This window comes from Vipera ursinii (assembly GCF_947247035.1).
Source record: "Vipera ursinii genome assembly, chromosome: 7".
Taxonomy (NCBI): domain Eukaryota; kingdom Metazoa; phylum Chordata; class Lepidosauria; order Squamata; family Viperidae; genus Vipera; species Vipera ursinii.
In genome coordinates this window covers 2,647,586-2,665,671 of record NC_139521.1, presented here as the reverse complement: position 1 = coordinate 2,665,671, position 18,086 = coordinate 2,647,586, and the positions used below count along the sequence as shown (strand labels likewise).

General features: G+C 47.2%; 2 protein-coding genes across 2 annotated transcripts in view; one reads left to right on the top strand and one right to left on the bottom strand.

Annotated features, from left to right (window-relative positions):
- The window catches only part of PHOX2B (paired like homeobox 2B), a gene marked incomplete at both ends in the record, with an annotated part of 9,442 nt that extends 9,201 nt beyond the window's left edge, over positions 1-241 (top strand). The window contains one exon of the mRNA XM_083367702.1: positions 1-241. This exon is cut by the window's left edge and continues 206 nt beyond it. Within this exon, the coding sequence (XP_083223828.1) occupies positions 1-241 (241 nt within the window).
- A 1,085-nt stretch (positions 242-1,326) lies between these two features.
- The window catches only part of LIMCH1 (LIM and calponin homology domains 1), a gene marked incomplete at both ends in the record, with an annotated part of 108,430 nt that continues 91,670 nt past the window's right edge, over positions 1,327-18,086 (bottom strand). Inside the window, 2 exons of the mRNA XM_083368054.1 lie at positions 1,327-1,584; positions 17,825-17,933. Coding sequence (XP_083224180.1) covers positions 1,327-1,584; positions 17,825-17,933 — 367 coding nt within the window. The remainder of the gene's footprint in view (positions 1,585-17,824; positions 17,934-18,086) is intronic.

The following is an 18,086-nucleotide window of genomic DNA, read 5'->3' as shown; positions in this document are numbered from 1 at the left end:
CGGGCCCAGCCCTGCCGGGGGCCAGGCCGGTGCTGGAGCCGGCGGGCCCGGTCCGGAGGGGAGCAAAGGCGCGGCGCCTCCCGGCTTGGCCGCAGCGGGTCCCGGGCAGGGCTGGGCTGCGGGGCCGGGCCCCCTCGCCTCCATCCCGGATTCCTTAGGCGGGCCCTTCGCCAGCGTCCTCTCTTCCTTGCAGAGACCCAACGGCAGCAAAGGCACCTTGGTGAAGAGCGGCATGTTCTGAGGGGTGGGGGGCCGGGCCGGCCTCCCACCCCACCCACCCCACCCCACCCCACCCAACCCCCCAGCCAGCTAGCCGCGCTCCGGCTTGGCTGCCGGGTGGGGGGGAAGCCTCCACGGCTTTCCCCGAAGGCTCCAAGCTGGGCGGTGTGTGTGTGTGTGTGTGTGTGTGTGTGTCCTGCCCCCCCCCGGCAAGGCTGGGAGGGGGGTGTCTCTGCCCGCCGCCGCCTCCCCTCCCCTCGCTCCGGCTCGCAGGTGGGCGAAAAGCCAAATGGCCCCAAGCTGCGCAACTTTGGCAAAGTCGCTTTTCTCTTCCCCCCCCTCCCCTCCCCTCTCCCTCCTTCCCCTCCCCAGAACCCATCCGACCCCTCCTCCGGGTCAGGTCGGGTCGCTCTGCCGAAAGGGGAGGAGACGTTCTTTCTTCTTCTCCCGAGATCGACCACCCACCCACCCCCCACCCGGCCCGGTCGGCCTTGGGGGGAGTGGGCGCGCATCTTAGCGGCCCAAAACGTCCCCGGTGCTCGGCCGGCTCACGGATCGTTTCCCTTCGCACAGCCATGGGGATGCGGGACCGGCTCTGTGGGGTCCTTTGGTGTTCTCTGAACTGGCTGGGTTCCTGGCAGACGTCTCGCTGCCCGACGAGGGAACAGCATCAGCGCTAGGTGCCGCGCCAAAGCCTGATGGTGAGAATGCAAAGGCGCTGGGTCGGTGGAACAGCCGGCCTCCGGAAATCCCTGGAGATTTTTAAGAGGCTAGACCACAGGTAGGCAACCTCAGCTCTTTTATGACTCATGGACTTCAACTCCCAGAATTCCTGAGCCAGCTTGGCTGGCTCAGGAATTCTGGGAGTTGAAGTCCAGGAGTCATAAAAGAGCCGAGGTTGCCTACCCCTGGGCTAGACAGTCACTTGTCTGAGATGGTCTAGGTTCTCCTGCTTGAGCAAGGGGCTGGACTAGAAGACCTCCAAGGCCCCTTCCAGCTCTACTCTATTCTACTCATGAAAAGCATCCTGTAGTAAGGTTCCTTACATTTCACCAGGTCAGAGAGCACCGCCCGCCGTTCAACCCTGAGCTACTGTACGAAAATCTTCTAGGAGTACCGATTCTGGGCTTGCACATCCACGCCCTGGCCGCTAGAGGGCAGGCTCCTGACAGCCCAACTATTGTGCTTGGCTGCCCCTAGTGGCAAGGGGAAGTTCTGACGTTTCTTTCTGCTGAGCAGAGAAGGCGATGCTTTGAAGGGCTCGGGTCTTGGAAGGAAGGCACATCCCAGGCGGTGCAAAGAGGGCACATTTTTCACGGCACGGTCGGTAGCCGAGGGTAGCTTCACCTGGCTGTGGCTACGGCCCTATTCGGGAAGGCAAATGGCATCTTTTTTCGGCAAATGGGGATGACTGGTTGATGGTATAGAAAGTGGCCCCCATTGCTTGGGTGGAAATAGCCCAGCACTTGAGCCAAGAGCGGAGGTCCTCAAACCGTGTCAACTTTAAGACTTGTGGACTTCAACTCCCAGAATTCCTCAACCAACCATGGTGGCTGAGGAATCCTGGGAGTTGAAGTCCACAAGGCTTAAAAGTTGCCACGGTTGAGGACCCCTGGCCTAGAGGACAGGAGCCCCCCATAGCTGTAAGGTCTGACCTATTTTCAAGCGGAAGATTAGATCTTAGAGGTAACTGGGTTAGTGAGTTGTACTTAAAACTAAAAAATGTAGCCTCTGAGGGTTTTTCTGAAGCTTGAGAGAGACCCTTCTTCCACTTTCAGTTTTAAACCCATTAGCTAATGAATGTACTTTTTAAAAACAAATAAACAGACAAACAAGACAGCGTTGGGAAGAATTCTATAGGCCCCCGCAGGACCGAATTGCACAATTCTGTGATGTGAACTTAAAAAAAAAAGAACCTCTTTCATTAATGATGTTTGTTCCCTAAAAGTGGGTTTAGGAAAAGAGGCAGATTAGAAGGGGCATTTGTGGGATTTTTTTTTGAGGACAGAGAAGTACTCTGATCCAGCGTCCTGATAAATGAGAAATTTGCTGGCTTTTTTAAAATGGATCCAAGAAGAATCTCTTTACGTATTCAAATGAAATTAGCTCATCTCTTTTTATCTGCAAATGTCCCCAAATTTGGCTCAGACACCCTTGGGAAGGTTGAAAGTCAAACAGTTCATTCTTGTGCTCACAATGAACAATGTAGGGCATTCACCGCATCCTATGAAGCAGGGAACTAACATCCCATGGTGATTTATAGCAGGAATATTCAACCTTGGCCACTTTAAGCCCTGTGGACTTCAACTCCCAGAATTCCTCAACCAACCATGGTGGCTGAGGAATTCTGGGAGTTGAAGTCCACAGGTGGTGATTCATAGTAGGAGGTCTCCAACCTTGGCCACTTTAAGGCCTGTGGACTTGCAACTCCCAGAATTCCTCAACCAACCATGGTGGCTGAGGAATTCTGGGAGTTGAAGTCCACAGGTGTTGATTCATAGTAGGAGGTCTCCAACCCTGGCCACTTTAAGCCCTGTGGACTTCAACTCCCAGAATTCCTCAACCAACCATGGTGGCTGAAGAATTCTGGGAGTTGAAGTCCACAGGTGGTGATTCATAAGTAGGAGGTCTCCAACCTTGCCAACTTTAAGCCCTGTGGACTTGCAACTCCCAGAATTCCTCAACCAACCATGGTGGCTGAAGAATTCTGGGAGTTGAAGTCCACAGGTGGTGATTCATAGTAGGTCTCCAACCTTGGCCACTTTAAGGCCTGTGGACTTGCAACTCCCAGAATTCCTCAACCAACCACGGTGGCTGAGGAATTCTGGGAGTTGACATCCACAGGTCTTAAAGTGGCCAAGGTTGGAGACTCTTGCTCTATCTATAGAGTGCCTAAGCCCTGAAGAAACAGCCAACTACGGTGGGACTTTTCTATTTTATTTTATTTTATTTTAATTCCATTTATATCCCGCCCTTCTCCGAAGACTCAGGGCGGCTTACAAGCTTAGCAGTAGCCTTCATTCTATGTATATGCCTGCTTATTAGGGCTTTCACACACACACACACCCCAGCGGCATTATTACAAAGTCAGCTTAATTGCCCCCAACAATCTGGGTCCTCTATGACCTGCGCAGTTCCGTAGCGCTCAAGGGCCCACATCCAGCCATTAAGCACACGGCATAGAAAATCCCATGACGGGTGAACGAACAGCTTTTGAACCTTTTCTGTCTCCTTCAAAGAACACTAAAGTGAATTGGCCTGGGCCATTAAGCAGAAGAAATCTTGTTATTATTGCTTTTATTGATCAGCTTGTGTTTTTTTTAAAACAAACAAACAAACACACACACATCCGTGCCCTCTTTCCACCAGAGTTTCTTGCAAGCCTACCAAAACGGTGTCTTTAATAGACAGAGAGCTGTTTACACAAAGCGCGCCAACTCTTGTGTCGCAAATGGTCTACAGCCCAATGTGGTTCCTTTCCGGTTAATGGATTGTGTTTGTTCCCAAGATTGCGATGACATTGTCCATGCCGTTTTTTGTTGTTTTTTTTTTAAGCCCGCCCTGATGGAAGGTTTTTAAAAACTCTTTTCTTTTCAAAGGCACAAAACCCGAAGAGATTTAAGTTTCGTCGACCGGTCTGCTTTTAAAAGATCATTTCTGTGTCTTTCAACCACCGTGTTACGTGACTCAATTGTATAGTGTTAATATCGATACAAACCTGTCTATTCTGATTAGACGTATAAATAACGTTTTCTCTCCTTGTAGTCTTAATGGTGTGTCTTTATGGAAAATATGAGGTTTTGATGAGTTACTTTTCTCTCTCTTTTTTTTGCATTTTAGATTGGCCTCATCCACCGGTATCGGTGGCCCCGGGGTGCGTTTTTCTGATTTTCCTTTTATTTTTATTTTTATTTTTATTTTCCAGATCCCTTTGTGAGCGTTAACTGTCATAAATTATGTTTCAGGAACTCCGGATTTATTTATATGTGGTTTAAAATGAATGCTTCTATTTAAAAGGGGAAATATTTCTACATGTGCATATAGTTTTACAAGAGTGTACCATTAACTTGATTGTTGATAATAAAATGGAAAAAGAAATACGAGACCAAAGCGTTCTCTGGGTCTAATTTACTTCACTCCTGAAAACCTCTTTTTCTTCTTCTTTTTTTTTAACCTGACGAAACAGATAAATCCCCATCGGGGTGGGTGGGTGGTGGGAACGGTGGCTGGCATTTTGCCTTTTTTTCGGAGCAGAAACTTCCCCTCCCTAAGCCAGACGGTTGTTAAGGGAATCGCGTCTGGTTTTAAGACCCCTTTTCCGTTATGGCCGTCGAGCAAATCATTGCAGTCGTTAAGCGAATTGTCCGTGCTTACCAGAAGCCAGCTGGGAAGGTCGTGAATGTGAAGCCTGGGTTCGAATTCTGATCCTGTGGCTATGGGAACGTGCTAACAGTTGCAAGCGCAAGGATCATCCCTAAGCTTCTCTCTCTTTCTCTCTCTTCGTTTTTTCTCCCAGTGTCATCATCACAACTTCGAACAGTCACTAAACTAATGCTTGTAAGGGGAGAACCACTCGCCTGTGGATTTTTCTCTTTGAGGGGACGTGGGAACGCTCCACCCTCGTTCCTCGGGTGGGTGACTCCTTTCCAGCAACGAGGTTTAGGCTCCCGGCCCACAAAAACGCTGTCTCTGAATTGGCACTCCGGGAAAAAAAGCAACAAAAAACCCACAATGTTTTCATGTTTAGGGACACGTCAGCAAATCCCTGCCAGCCATCATCTTTCCAAAAGCATCCATTCAGGTCAGCATTATCTTGAAAAAGCTTCTGCCTTCTGGCGCCGTGTAGACGGAGACTAGGCTTTGCCTTTACGCAGGTAGAAGATGCTGCCCCAAAGGTGCTTTTTCGAAAGGCGACCGGACTTGTGTTTTTTCCCCAGAAGAGGTTTCGCTTCTCATCCGGAGAAGCTTCCTCAGTTCTCACGGCTAACGGGAAGTGAAAGCAAGAACCCTCTCCGGATGAGAAGCGAAACCTCTTCCGGGGAAAAAACACAAGTCCGGTCGCCTTTCGAAAAAGCACCTTCGGGGCAGCCGTGTCCGGATAACTGAGAACCCCCCCCCCACAGACATTCAGAAGATGCTACCCTTCTTTTTAAAGTTTTTTTTAGTAACCCGAAATAAATGTGTCAACCAGTATTGCAGGTCAGATAACCTGGAATTTCCAGCACACTGGACCTCATCCCAACCAACTAAAGTTTCGTTAGGGATATGGATAATTAGTTTGAGAACATGTGCAGCTCGGGGTTGAACTGTGACGTCCTGGGTGCTCTCTGAGCTGGGTGGTTTTCTTGCAGACGTTTCATGACCCAACTAGATAACATCATCAGTGCTAGAAGGGGGGAGGAGGAGGAGGAAGTAAAGGAAGGGACTGTGGGGTCCTTGGTGCTCTCTGAGCTTGGTTGTTTTCTTGCAGACGTTTTATGACCCAACTAGGTAACTTCATCAATGCTAGGAATGAAGGGGGAGGAGGAGGAGGAGGAGGAGGAGGAGGAGAACTGTGGGGTCCTGGGTGCTCTCTGAGCTGGGTGGTTTTCTCGCAGACATTTCATTACCCAACTAGATAACATCATCAGTGTTGGAAGGGAGTGGCATTTGTGAGGAGTAGGAGTAGGAGTAGGAGTAGGAGAACTGTGGTATCCTTGGTGCTCCCTGAACTAGGTGGTTTTCTTGCAGACGTTTCATGACCCAACTAGGGTAACATCATCAGTGCTAGATAACAGAACAACAAAGTTGGGAAGTGTTGTGATTCAGGGTCAGCCTGTGGGTTCGGCAGTTGGGTCGGACGACTCAGAGGAGGAGGAGGGGGGTGTTGAAGAGCTTGCTGATGAAAGCCCTCAGCCAGGCCCCTCCCACCTGGTCACGACGCAGACCCAGCTGTGTGAGCCTGACAGCGTGGATGAAGATGACCCACAGCTGGCCCTGTTCAAGGACACCCGACGCAGGAGGCAGTCAATCAGGAGTAAACAGAGGAAGGCAATGGGGCACCTCGGAAGGAGGCAGAGAGAAGCCACGCCCTGAACTGTATAAAAGGGGAATGCGTGGGAGGGCTGGTTTGCTGAAGGCAACCGCTTGAATAGTTCCTGTTTCATAGCTCCTGTTTCATGGTTGGTGTCTTGTTTTGCTCTGTTTTATCTTAATAAATTTGGCAGGCTTAATTCCAGCCTCTTGCCGTTTGTAAAGGGGTTGTCCCTGCCTTTTCTGCAGGGCCGGTAGCAGGCTGGTACAGAACAGGAAGGACCGTGGAGGCCAACGCAGCCACACAGGCAGCACCCACACAAGCACTCGAAGACTGGTATTTACTGCTCACTACTCCACTCTTCTCTAGTTTTACTATAGTTTACCACAGGTCCTACTCCTTCTCTTCCACTGCAATTTCTTGGGAGTCCCACTGCTGGAGAACTACCTCTACTAGCCTTCCTTGCCTTTAGAAATCAAAAGACTCTGGCAATGACATTTTTCTTCTTCTGGAAGAGCGCCCGGGATCTCCTAACGTATCTTGGAAAGACACCATCGAAGCACACACCATACACCACGTTGTGTGTTTACAAGGGGTGGAAAGAAGGACACCCACCCTTTAATTTTACCACGAAATGTTTCATTGTCGGATTATTCATGGTCGACATCAGGCTGGGTGGCTCCTGAAATATAGTTCCACAGAATCAGTGCAGGAGAAACCACCCGTGATTTATCTATGTAATTACACTATTATTATTATTTTTTTTAAAAATAACTCGTGAGCAAGTTTTTCGTTTACCGGTTTAAGTTTCCCAGCGGAAACCGAACAGACATTCTTGTTAATGTAGTGTATAGACTTGGAATAAAATCCAACATCCATCATCTCATCAAAATTCAATTAAAAAGCCAGACCAGTGTCCAAGGGGAAGGAGCCAATTTTTCCTCGCTGGAAGTCCAAGCGCTCTGAGCATCACGAAAAATCATTAATGGATTTTGTATTCTGCGAGCGAATTCAGGAAAGAATAAGCAGTTTGCAACTTCTAATTTCATGTTGCATTAGAAGCTCAAGCATCCACAGTCTTAATGGTCACTAATTTAATGCATGCTGTCAACGCCTTTCGGCAAGAGAGCTCATCTCTTTAATGCAGCTTTAAAGTATCCGAATCAGAATGGAGCTGGAAGGGACATTGGAGGTCTTCTAGTCCAGCCCCCCCGCTTAAGCAGGAGACCCTATACCATCTCAGACAAGTGACTGTCCAGCCTCTTCTTAAAAATCTCCAGTGATGGAGCGCCCATGATTTCTGGTGGCAAGCTGTTCCACTGATTAATTGTTCTCACTGTCAGGACGTTTCTCCTTAATTCCAGGTTGCTTCTGTCCTTGGTTAGTTTCCAACCATTATTTTTCATCCTGCCCTCTGGTCCTTTGGAGAATAATGTGACCCCCCCCTGCCTTGGGGCAGCCCCTGAGATACTGGAACGCTGCTATCATGTCTCCCCTATTTCTTCTTTTCTTTAGACTAGCGAGCCAAACCCAAGTCCCACAGCCGTTCTTCGTATGTTTTAGTCTCCAGGCCTTGGATCATCTTAGTTGCTCTTCTCTGAACTTTTTCCAAACTCTCAACATCTTTTTTGTGATAAGGTGACCAAAATTGGCTGCAGTATTCGAAGTGTGGCCCCCCTAGGGTTTGATAAAGCAGTATGAATACTTCAAGTGATCTTGATTCTCTGCCTCTGTTTACACAAACCAGGATCGCATTAGCTTTTTTGGCTGCTGCTGCACACGGCTGGCTCATGGCTAGGGTTAGGGTTAACCCATTTCATGTTGTCCTCCTTCCGCATCCTTTCTTTATTGATTCTATTCCACCGTCTCTTCGGCATTAGTGCAACTCTTGCTCTGCGGCGAGATGGCTGCGGCAAATTGTCAGAGACCCAGAAGGGACCTCAGAGGTCTCGTAGTCCCCCCCGGCCGTTAAGCGAATCTGGGTCCTGCCACTGACTTGAGCATGTTGGAAGAGCGAGGGTGCTACAACCTCCGTAAATGCTGGTTACCAAGTGCCCAAATTCTGATCCAGGGGGATGCTGTTGAAGATCGTGAGAGCAAAGACACGGTCATACGTCAATGTAACTTTGAACAGTCCCTAAAGAAATGGTTCTAACTTGAGGACCGTTTGTACAAGCACGGGGGATACCGAACTGACAGATGTGAGTTAGCACGTTGTAGGTCTCAGCCCTGAGAACTTAAAAGGAAGACGCTCGTGGTTGACTCCACACGTTCCCTCGTGCAAATTGCTGAGCTTCAGCACCTGGACAGCTCCTAAAATGCCAAGGCATCGTATATACAGGTAATCCCGGAGTTACTGCCACAATTGAGCCCCAAATTTATGTTGCTAAGTGAAGCTTACTTTGTTAAGTGAGCTTGCCCCATTTTATGATTTCTCTTGCCACCCTTGTTAAGCAAATCACGGCATTTATTAAATTAGCAATGTGGTTCTCCCCACTGATTTTGCTTGCCAGCTCACACAAGGTGATCCCAGTGACCCTGGGACACTGCAACCGTCGTAAGTAGGAACCACTTGCCCGGCATCTGAATTTTGATCGCGTGACCTTGGGGACGCTGCCTTTTCCCCCCCGCCAGCGCCCTTGTAACTTTGAGCGGTCGCCAAATGAACTGTTGTAAGTTGAGGACTACTTGTAGTCCTCCAGCTGCAAAGGTCTACGACAGGACTTCAATTGGTTGAAGGTTCGAATCCCAGGGAGCGGTGTTTGTTCACCTTGACAGCTCTCAAGCTGGATGGACTTCAATCCCCAGAATTCCCCACTCAACACAGAGGCTCTGCGTCTAAGGATTTCCAGGCTGAAACTGATTATCTGGCGCCCTCTGGTGGTCAAGATAAGTACTGACCAAGCTCTATGAAGAACAATCCAATGGACTGGAATGTTGAGGAAGGAAGGAAATATTGATGGAGGCTATGAAAATACTAGTAGTAGTAGTAGTAGTACTACTACTGATGATGATGATAATGTTGGAAGGGACTTTGAAGGTTATCTATTCCAACCCCCTGCTCAGGCAGGAAACCCTGTATCATTTCAGACAAATGGTTGTCCAGTCTCTTCTTAAAGACTTCCAGTGTTGGAGCATTCACAACTTCTGGAGGCAGGTGGTTCCACTGGTTAATTGTTCTCACTGTCAGGAAGTTTCTCCTTAGTTCTAGGTTGCTCCTCTCCTGGATTAGTTTCCATCCGTTGCTTCTTCTCTTGCCTTCGGATGCTTTGGAGAATAGCTTGACTCCCTCTTCTTTGGGGCAGCCCCTGAGATACTGGAAGGCTGCTATCCTGTCCCCCCTCGTCCTTCTCTTCGTTAAACTAGACATACCCAATTCCAGCAACCATTCCTTATATATGTGTGTGTACGTACATACATACATACATACAAACAGAATTTCGGAATCACAACAGTTCATTTAGTAACAACAACGAGTTGGAAGGGGCCTTGGAGGTCTTCCAGTCCAACCCCTGGAAACCCTGGACAAAGGGCTGTGCAGTCTCTTGTCCAATGACTGTTCAAAGTTACACAGGCACTGAAAGAAAGTGGCTTATGACCAATTTTCACACTTACAACCGTTGTAGAATTTATTTATTTATTTATTTATTTATTTATTTATTTATTTATTTATTTATTTGATTTATATACCGCCCCGTGGTCCCATAATCAAAATTCAAATGCTCGGCAACTGACTCCTATTTATGACTGTTTCAGCATCCTGGGCTCACCTGATCACCTTTTTGCGTCCTTCTGACCATCAGAGTTAATGGGGAAGCCAGATTCACTTAACAACCGTCTTACTAATTTAAGAACTGCCGTGATTCACTTAACAGCCGTGGCAAGGAAGGTGGGAGCCTGGGGCCAAAATCATTTAACAAGTGTCTCACTTAGCCACGGAAATTTTTTCGGCTCCGTTGTGGCCATAGGCCGAGGGCTACTGTAGTTGGAAATGTCAGCAAAGAGATTTATTACTTTTGAAATCCGGATTATGTAAAACTTCAGAAATTCATCCTAGCACCTTAGAGAGTGCCAGGAATCCCATAACACGTAATGTAAGTGTACAAAATAATACATAAAATAAAAATATGATTATTTATCTGGACTGTGAGGGAGATGGGCAGTTCCTAAATTGGATAAATAAAGACGTTTAAAAATATCCCTGCACTGCATTACTTCTGAAAGCCACAAAGAAAACCCCCAAACACCGGCCGTTTTAATCAATGTTTATTTATAAATGTAACATTTACTATAAAAGCAGTTGCATTTTAGACAAGTTTCTTACTTCCCGGAGCGTTTTAGAATAAATATCATGAACAGAGATTAGTGTAATAATTGGTATCTGAGCCTTTGGTGATCTTGTCTGCAATTGAAGCCCCCTTTCTGGTTTACCAATCTTCAGCCATATCAACAATTTTATATTGGGTACAGAATTAGTTCTAAGTAACAAGAATAAAGGATCACTACGAAGTGCTGAGAATGAAGCAGATATAAAAATAATTGTGACACGGTTATGTCTGCCATCTAAAAAAAATAATGGAAAGCTACATACAGTTTTTGGAACCCTTAAAAAAACCCATTACATTTATAATATTGCCATGTCGACTGTGAATCACTCTTTAAAACACGTATTTAATATTTCAACTCGCTAGAGTAAATGGTTACTTTTTTCCCCCTGTTGACACTGCTCTTAATCTTCACACACACACACACACACACCCCCCCAAAAACTAACTGAATTAACATATGAGTCGCATTTACATCAGAGTCAGAAGAAGTGGGGGGCCTGAAGAGCGAGTGATCTTCTTATAATAATGAAAAATTAAAAAAGATGAGGAAGACCAGAGTGTTTTAATCTATGCTGGTGATTAATCAGACATTATGGAGAAATGGAAGTCTCTGTAAAAGAGAATATCGGACTGTTGGGGGTCCTGGGTGCCCTCTGAGTTTGGTTGGTTTCCTTGCAGACGTTTCATGACCCAACGAGGTCACATCATCAGTGGTAGATGCTATAGTAGATACCTGCGTCAAATCCCACTCCCTTCTAGCACTGATGATGTGACCTAGTTGGGTCGTGAAACGTCTGCAAGGAAACCACCCAGCTCAGAGAGCATCAAGGACCCCACAAACAGAAGCCTGGATTCATAAGTGGTCAATTGAGATTTTGTTAACATGCAAAGCTGGCTGGCCCTATCTTGCAATACTATATTCATATCAGCGTTTCCATTTCCACTTTCTTTTATTTGAAAGGCATGAAAAAGTCAGCTGACCTGCAAACGCAGGTCATTGATTATTCTGCTCCTAATGAACACAGGCATGGCTTCTTTTCTTCAGGAATTTCGGAAGAGATCCCAAGTTTGCTAACGGGATGGTTTCTGAGCCCGCCTCAGAGGCAAAAGAACGCCGAAGTCTTTGTAACTTTGCCCAAGTTTTTTTTTAAAAAAAAACAGATCATGTTCAAGAACCCAGAGTTCTCTTTTGCTCTCTACAGACGTGCTAATCTGTACGTTTCCCAAAGAGCTCAAACACACCCAACTCTTGCGGTGGGTTGTGCCAAGTTGTACACGTCCACAAAAAAAGCCCACGGTGATCAAAGACCTTCAGCCAAAACCTCTTCCTACCTTCTGTCCTGGAAACAAGAGGGTGGTTACACACACACACACACACACACACACACACACACACACGCACGCAAACCCCAAAATTGCAAGTAGAGCTTTTTCTTTCTTAATTGTGAGGCTGTCTCGCCACGAGAGATGTGGCAAAAATACACACCAATCCACAATATAACCCAAAGTACACCACTGGTGGGTGGTGGGTGGTGTGGGACTAGAAATTCCCTTACCACCATCTGTGCAATGTCAAAATATGTACTGATTACAATTAATTTGTATCCCACATTCCCAAGTTAAAAATTCCTCCCAAAGGTGACTTATGAGCAATATAAACCGTTGTAAACAAAAAAAAAACCATCCTTGTTAGCTGGACACAAAAATGTCTTTTTTACAAAGTAGGTGGTAACCGTGGTTGTAGTAACAATAGCAATAGCACTTAGACTTATCTACCGCTTCACAGTGCTTTACAGCCCTCTCTAAGCAGTTTACACAGTCAGCATTATTGGCCCCCAACAATCTGGGTCCTCACTTTGTCCACCTCGGAAGGATGGAAAGCTGAGTCAACCTTGAGTTGGATCGAACTACCGGCGGTGGGCAGAATTAGCCTGCAATGCTGCATTCTTGGCCTCTCTCCCCAAACTGTGGTGCTCTCACTAGAAGATCTTGATGGTGGATGCCAAGAATTGTCCACACACGGCATCCCCTGAAGAGAAATTCCCATATTCCTCTTCCTGTTGTCTTTTGTCCTTCGAGTAATTTAAACGAGTATATCACAGCTGTTGCACCCTTCCAACTAAACGTTGAGTAGCTTTGGATGGTCACGCAGCGTCCATGTGACGATGGAAGCAGATGGGCAAAGCAGAGAGGACTATTTTGCATGGGAAATCTGGGTCGAAGTGTTAATGCAAAGTCCAGAACTGAAAATAATTCTGCCCTATACTCTTATCTAGACCAAAACCACCTTTGCAAGAACGTTGGCCAAAGATGGTGAGCTAGATGCGCCCAAAAGTCCCACCGCTAGAAAGACCAAGTTGGGGATGGATCCACCGACTACGTGGTTGCTAAGGGTCAACACCAACTCTTCTTTGAATTTATCATTATTATCATCCTGTTAAGGGTTTCTATTCAGATGGATTTAGGATTTATTACAAGGGGGGGCATTTTACACCTTCAGCACTTTCCTGGAGAGCAGATGGAGATCTCTTTGAGTTATTCCCTACCATGTTAAACTGGCGATTCCAGAATTTCAATTTCACGGTTCCTGAGATTCTCACATCATTTTAGAATTGCTGCAAAGGGGCACCGTGATATTCTTTATTTTCCCGGTTTAAAAAAACAACAAAAAACAGTGAGTTTGTCTTAATTTAAACCCGAAAGGTTTAGCAAAGGTGGGCTGAAAAACAGGTGCCCCCCCGTTAAGATACTTGGACAACCGCCGAATGTTTTGTATGATTGGTTTTGTTAACATGCCAACATTATAGGTAGGTGATCTGTTATTCCAAGAAGCCTGTTTTTCGCTTTTCAAAGACTGCATGACTGAAGGTGCGATAATTTATTGAGAGAATCCCTTACGCCCCACCGAAGAAAAAGGATTCAGAATTGCAATGGGTTTTATCAAATGTGCCTGTATAAAAAAGGTTACCTTTAGTAATAAACGGAAAAGTTGATTTCTGCAATGCTGCTCAACCTCCTCCCGTCAACGCAAAGTGAATAGATTGGCATGTTAGAGAACGTCTACAAAAGTTTGCGTTAACAATTTCTCCGCTTCTAGGAAAATTAAAACGGAAGGGACACACGTGTCGTTCCTTTCAAAATATCGGATTTGAAAAACCAAGCGTGAGCGATAATTTGGGAAGCGGCTTTGCCGGGAGGGGAAAAGTGCTAGAACGTGCGGCCAACCGGCTTCATACGTGTAACGTGAGTGAACCTGGGAAATCAAAGGATGTACGGTATGAGGAAAAAGGCCTTTGAGCCTTTCGGCCTAGCTTAAAGAGGGAGAGACCAAGAGCCACCGAGTCCGTGGATTTGAGCTCTTGCAAGCAATTGTGCTGAACGGCCTCCTGGACACCAAGGATGACGTCCCTCCTTGGAGAACACCTTACGTGCAACTCAGATCCAGGTCACAAAGTGGTTGGCTGACCAGCAGCTACATTTGGGGGGACAGAGAGAGAGCAAGGAGGAGAGAGAAAGAGATGGGAGGGGCAGAGAGAGAGAGAGAGACAGAGACAAGGAGAGAAAGGAGGAGGAAAGAGAGAGAGAGAAAGAAGAGAGAAAGGGAAAGAGAGAGAGTGAGGGAGAGAGAGGAGAGAAAGAAGGAGAGAGGGAGAAAGAGAGAGGGAGAGGAGAGAGAAAAGGAGAGAGAGAGAAAAGGCAAGGGGGAGAAAGAAAGAGAAGGAAAGGAAAAGGGGAGAGGGAGAGAGAGAGAGAAGGGGAGAGAGAAAGAGAACAGGAGAGAGAAAGAGAGACAAGGAGAGAGAGAAGGGGGGAGAGAGAAAAGAAAAGAAGAAAGGAGAGAGGGGGAGAAAGACAGAGAAGGAGAGGGACAGAAGGGGAGAGAGAAAGAGGAAGAGAGAAGGAGAGAGAGAAGGAAGAGAGGGAGAAAGGAGAGAAGGGGAGAGGGAGAGAGAAAGAGAAAGAGAGAGAAGGAGAGAGAGAGAGAAGGGGAGAGAGAAAGAAACAGGGAGAGAGAGAAGGAGAGAGAGAGAGAGAGAAAAGAAAGGAAGAAAGGAGAGAGGGGGAGAAAGACAGAGAAGGAGAGAGAGAAGGGGAGAGAGAGAAGGAAGAGAGGGAGAAAGGAGAGAAGGGGAGAGGGAGAGAGAAAGAGAGAGGAGAGAGAGAGAGAAGGGGAGAGAGAGAAGGGGAGAGAGAAAGAGAGAAGGGGAGAGAGAGAAGGGGAGAGAGAGAAGGAAGAGAGGGAGAAGAGGAGGAGGGGGGAGAGAGAGATGTTTATTCGTATCATAAACAATGCTACAAACTGAAATATACCATAATTAACCTAAAAGCAAGATGACACCCTCCCCACAAAGGAACAACAGGCTTGAATAAAACAAGACAAAATTTGCAAATGCCCAGCTTTCTCCACCTTCTGACTTGGGAATTTCCAACTCTGATGGGAAGCAGTGCTGTGTTTCCCCCATCTCTATTCATGTGTGCACCGGTCTCACTGTGTGTGTGTGTGTGTGTGTGTGTGTGTGTGTGTGTGTGTGTGTGCGAGAGAGAGAGAGAGAGAGAGAGAGAGAGAGAGAGAGACAGAGAGACAGAGAGAGAGAGACAGAGAGACAGAGAGAGAAAGAGAGACAGAGACAGAGAGAGACAGAGACAGAGAGAGACAGAGAAAGAGAAAGAGAGAAAGAGAGAGAGAAAGAGAGAGAGACAGAGAGAGAGAGAGAAAGAGAGAAAGAGAGAGAGAGAGAGAGAGAGAGAGAGAGAGAGAGAGAGAGAGAGAGAGAGAGAGAGAGAGAGAGAGAGAGAGAGAGAGAGAGAGAGAGAGAGAGCACATGCTCAAGCAGGTAGGCCTACCTTCCAGAAGCCACATTCTGCAAACAGGACAGGGGCAGGACCAAAGCGTGAATTTATACTGTATATTAATTCAGTTAAATAACAACTAATGAAAATTAATGGCCTCACCGATCTCCTCCTGCATGTTACAACCATTTTATTTTATTTTTTTCATCCAGGCAAGCCAGCCTCACTCCTCCAGAAACACCTTGTTCACACTTGCAGGCAACCACATCTTTTTTCGCTTCCAGAAGAAATAACTTTGCAAACACGATGCAAATTCCTCCCCCCCCAGGATGGAGATGTGTGGAGAGAGAGAGAGAAAAAAGAGCCCTAAGTACAGGTATAGAGACTTACTTCTGGATTTGTTGTAACAATCGCTGCAGGTCAGAAGGCCATTTTTGATCCGGACATCCGTTCCAGTTGCCGCATCCCCAAGTTGTCCCTTGCAAATTCCACACTATTGATTGACAAAGAAGGACGCATATTTTTTTTATTTAGCTCTCATTAACTGCAATTCTAATTAGCCGTAGATCTGCTTAACTGCCCTGGTGCCATAACCCTTCTTCGTTATGACCTTGGACAAGGCTGCTAATTTTTCCCCCCAGTCTATTATCTACTAGATCAGGGCTCCCCAATCCCTGGGCCGTGGCCCATTCGGAACCGGGCCGTGCGAGTGGCGAGCAAGCATGCATGCTTAGGGGCTCGCAGGCCCATTTCAGGCGCCGGCGTCCACAGACCTGTTCTGTCCCAACCTACGTGAGTCCTTGTTACGCTCACAAGGAGAAACCGCCTCTTCCAACAAGCAGGCAGAAGGCAAGAAAAACCAACCCGTTTTATTCTCACAGACCTGAGTCAATGTCCAAGGCAAACAAACACAGTCCACAGAAACTCCATCCTCAACACGAACGGTTGCTTTCGGCAACCGGCACCTCCCACACCTCCCCTTTTATTATGCAGCCAAGGCGTGGCTTTCCTAATGCCTTCTCCTTTGCCTTTGGAGCCACCCCATTGCATTCCTCTTGTTGTGATTCAGCGTCAGCCTGTGGTTTCGGCAGCTGAGTCAGACGATTCTGAAGAGGAGGAGGAGGAGGGGTTTGGAGAGCCTTTGGTGTCAGAGGGAGGCTCTGATGCACTGCAGGACTCTCAGCCTGGCCCCTCCCATCTTGTTCCTCCTCAGACTCAGCTGTGTGAGCATGAGGGATTGGAAGAAGACGATCCACAGCTGGCTCTGTTCAGGGACGCTAGGAGCAGGAGGAAATCTAGCAGAACTGAGCAGAGGAAAGCAATGAGGCAACTCGGGAGAAGGCAATGAGAAGCCATGCCTTGGGACTGCTGTTTAAAAGGGGAATTGTGGGAGGTGCTGGTTACTGAAGGCAACCGTTTGAAGAGCTTTTGCTAAAGTCCTGGTCTGTTATTGTTTAACTCTTGTTTAAACCTTTATGGTTTAAGTCTTGTTTGAACTTTTCATTTAACTTTTGTAAATAAATTTGGTTGGGTTAGTTCCAGCCTGTTGTTTATAAAAAGGGGTTGTCCCTGACATTCCAACAGGGCCGGTTGTAGGCTGGAACAGAACACCTCTGTCCTACTCGCTTCTCTTGCCGGCGCTTTCGTGCATCCTGAATATTTCCCAGCTGTGCTTCATCACTCCCCAACTCAAGACTCCCAGCACAGCTGTGTCTCAGCCTGAGCACGAGTAGAGGGGCCGGTCTCCTTGTCCGACTGTAAGTCTTGGGGCTCCTTGGAGCCTTCCTCTGACTCTGATGTCGCTCCAGGCCCCTCGTCCTCCTCATCTGATTCCTCAGACTCAGCTGCCGGATCCCCTGGCTGGCGAGGAATCACAACAAGCCCCACTCACATGAGCAGTGTGCACATGCGCCCACTGCTAACACAAATGAAACCAAATGAAACCATTCCCTCTCCCCCCCCCCCCGCCAGACCACCAATCTGGAAAGCTTGGGAAACGCTGTTCTAGATTCCATCATAGGAATGAAATCCCAGAATTGTACAGAGTAAGGAAGATGACCTGGAGGGACATCGGTCAGTTTTTAACCAGGAAATTAGTAAATCAATCGGCAAAATGTAACGAAAGTCCTCGGGGTTTTATGAGCTTGTAACAAGCTGGAGTAAAATGACCTCAATCTCTGTGCGCATAATAAAAAGGATCAATCAAAGCCAAGTTTTTGCAGCTTTTCCACAGTCCAACAGTTGGAGAACCGTTGGGATCAGCGAGAAAGAAGAGGCAAGCTGATTCATAAATTATGAAGAGCCGTCCAGAGCATTGACGGAAGTCAACCCAAGGGCTCCGTATCGCTACCTAGAATCTAATCTAAACAATTGTCCCCCAAATTAAGGACATCTGCTCATCTTCACTATGAGAAGACCTCTAGGTGGGCTAAGCTTTGGTCAGGAAGAGCAAAGATGATCAAGAGACACCTACCCTGAAGCACTGAATATGGAAATAAAGACTGAGCGTTTCAATGATCATGGCGGCGCCTTTCCCAAGGGGGTGTCCACAGCTGGAGCAGAGCTTTTTCCCACTGATGGACCTGAAAGGATAAAAACGGGGTTGACGTCTTTCCAGATCACTGAGGACAATCCAGGAACCCACCTTCCTAGAGGCAAGCTCAAGCTATCTCTCTGAACAGAGCGGCTGAGCCTCCCACAAAGGGCCTGGGACAACTCGCCACGGCCAACTGACC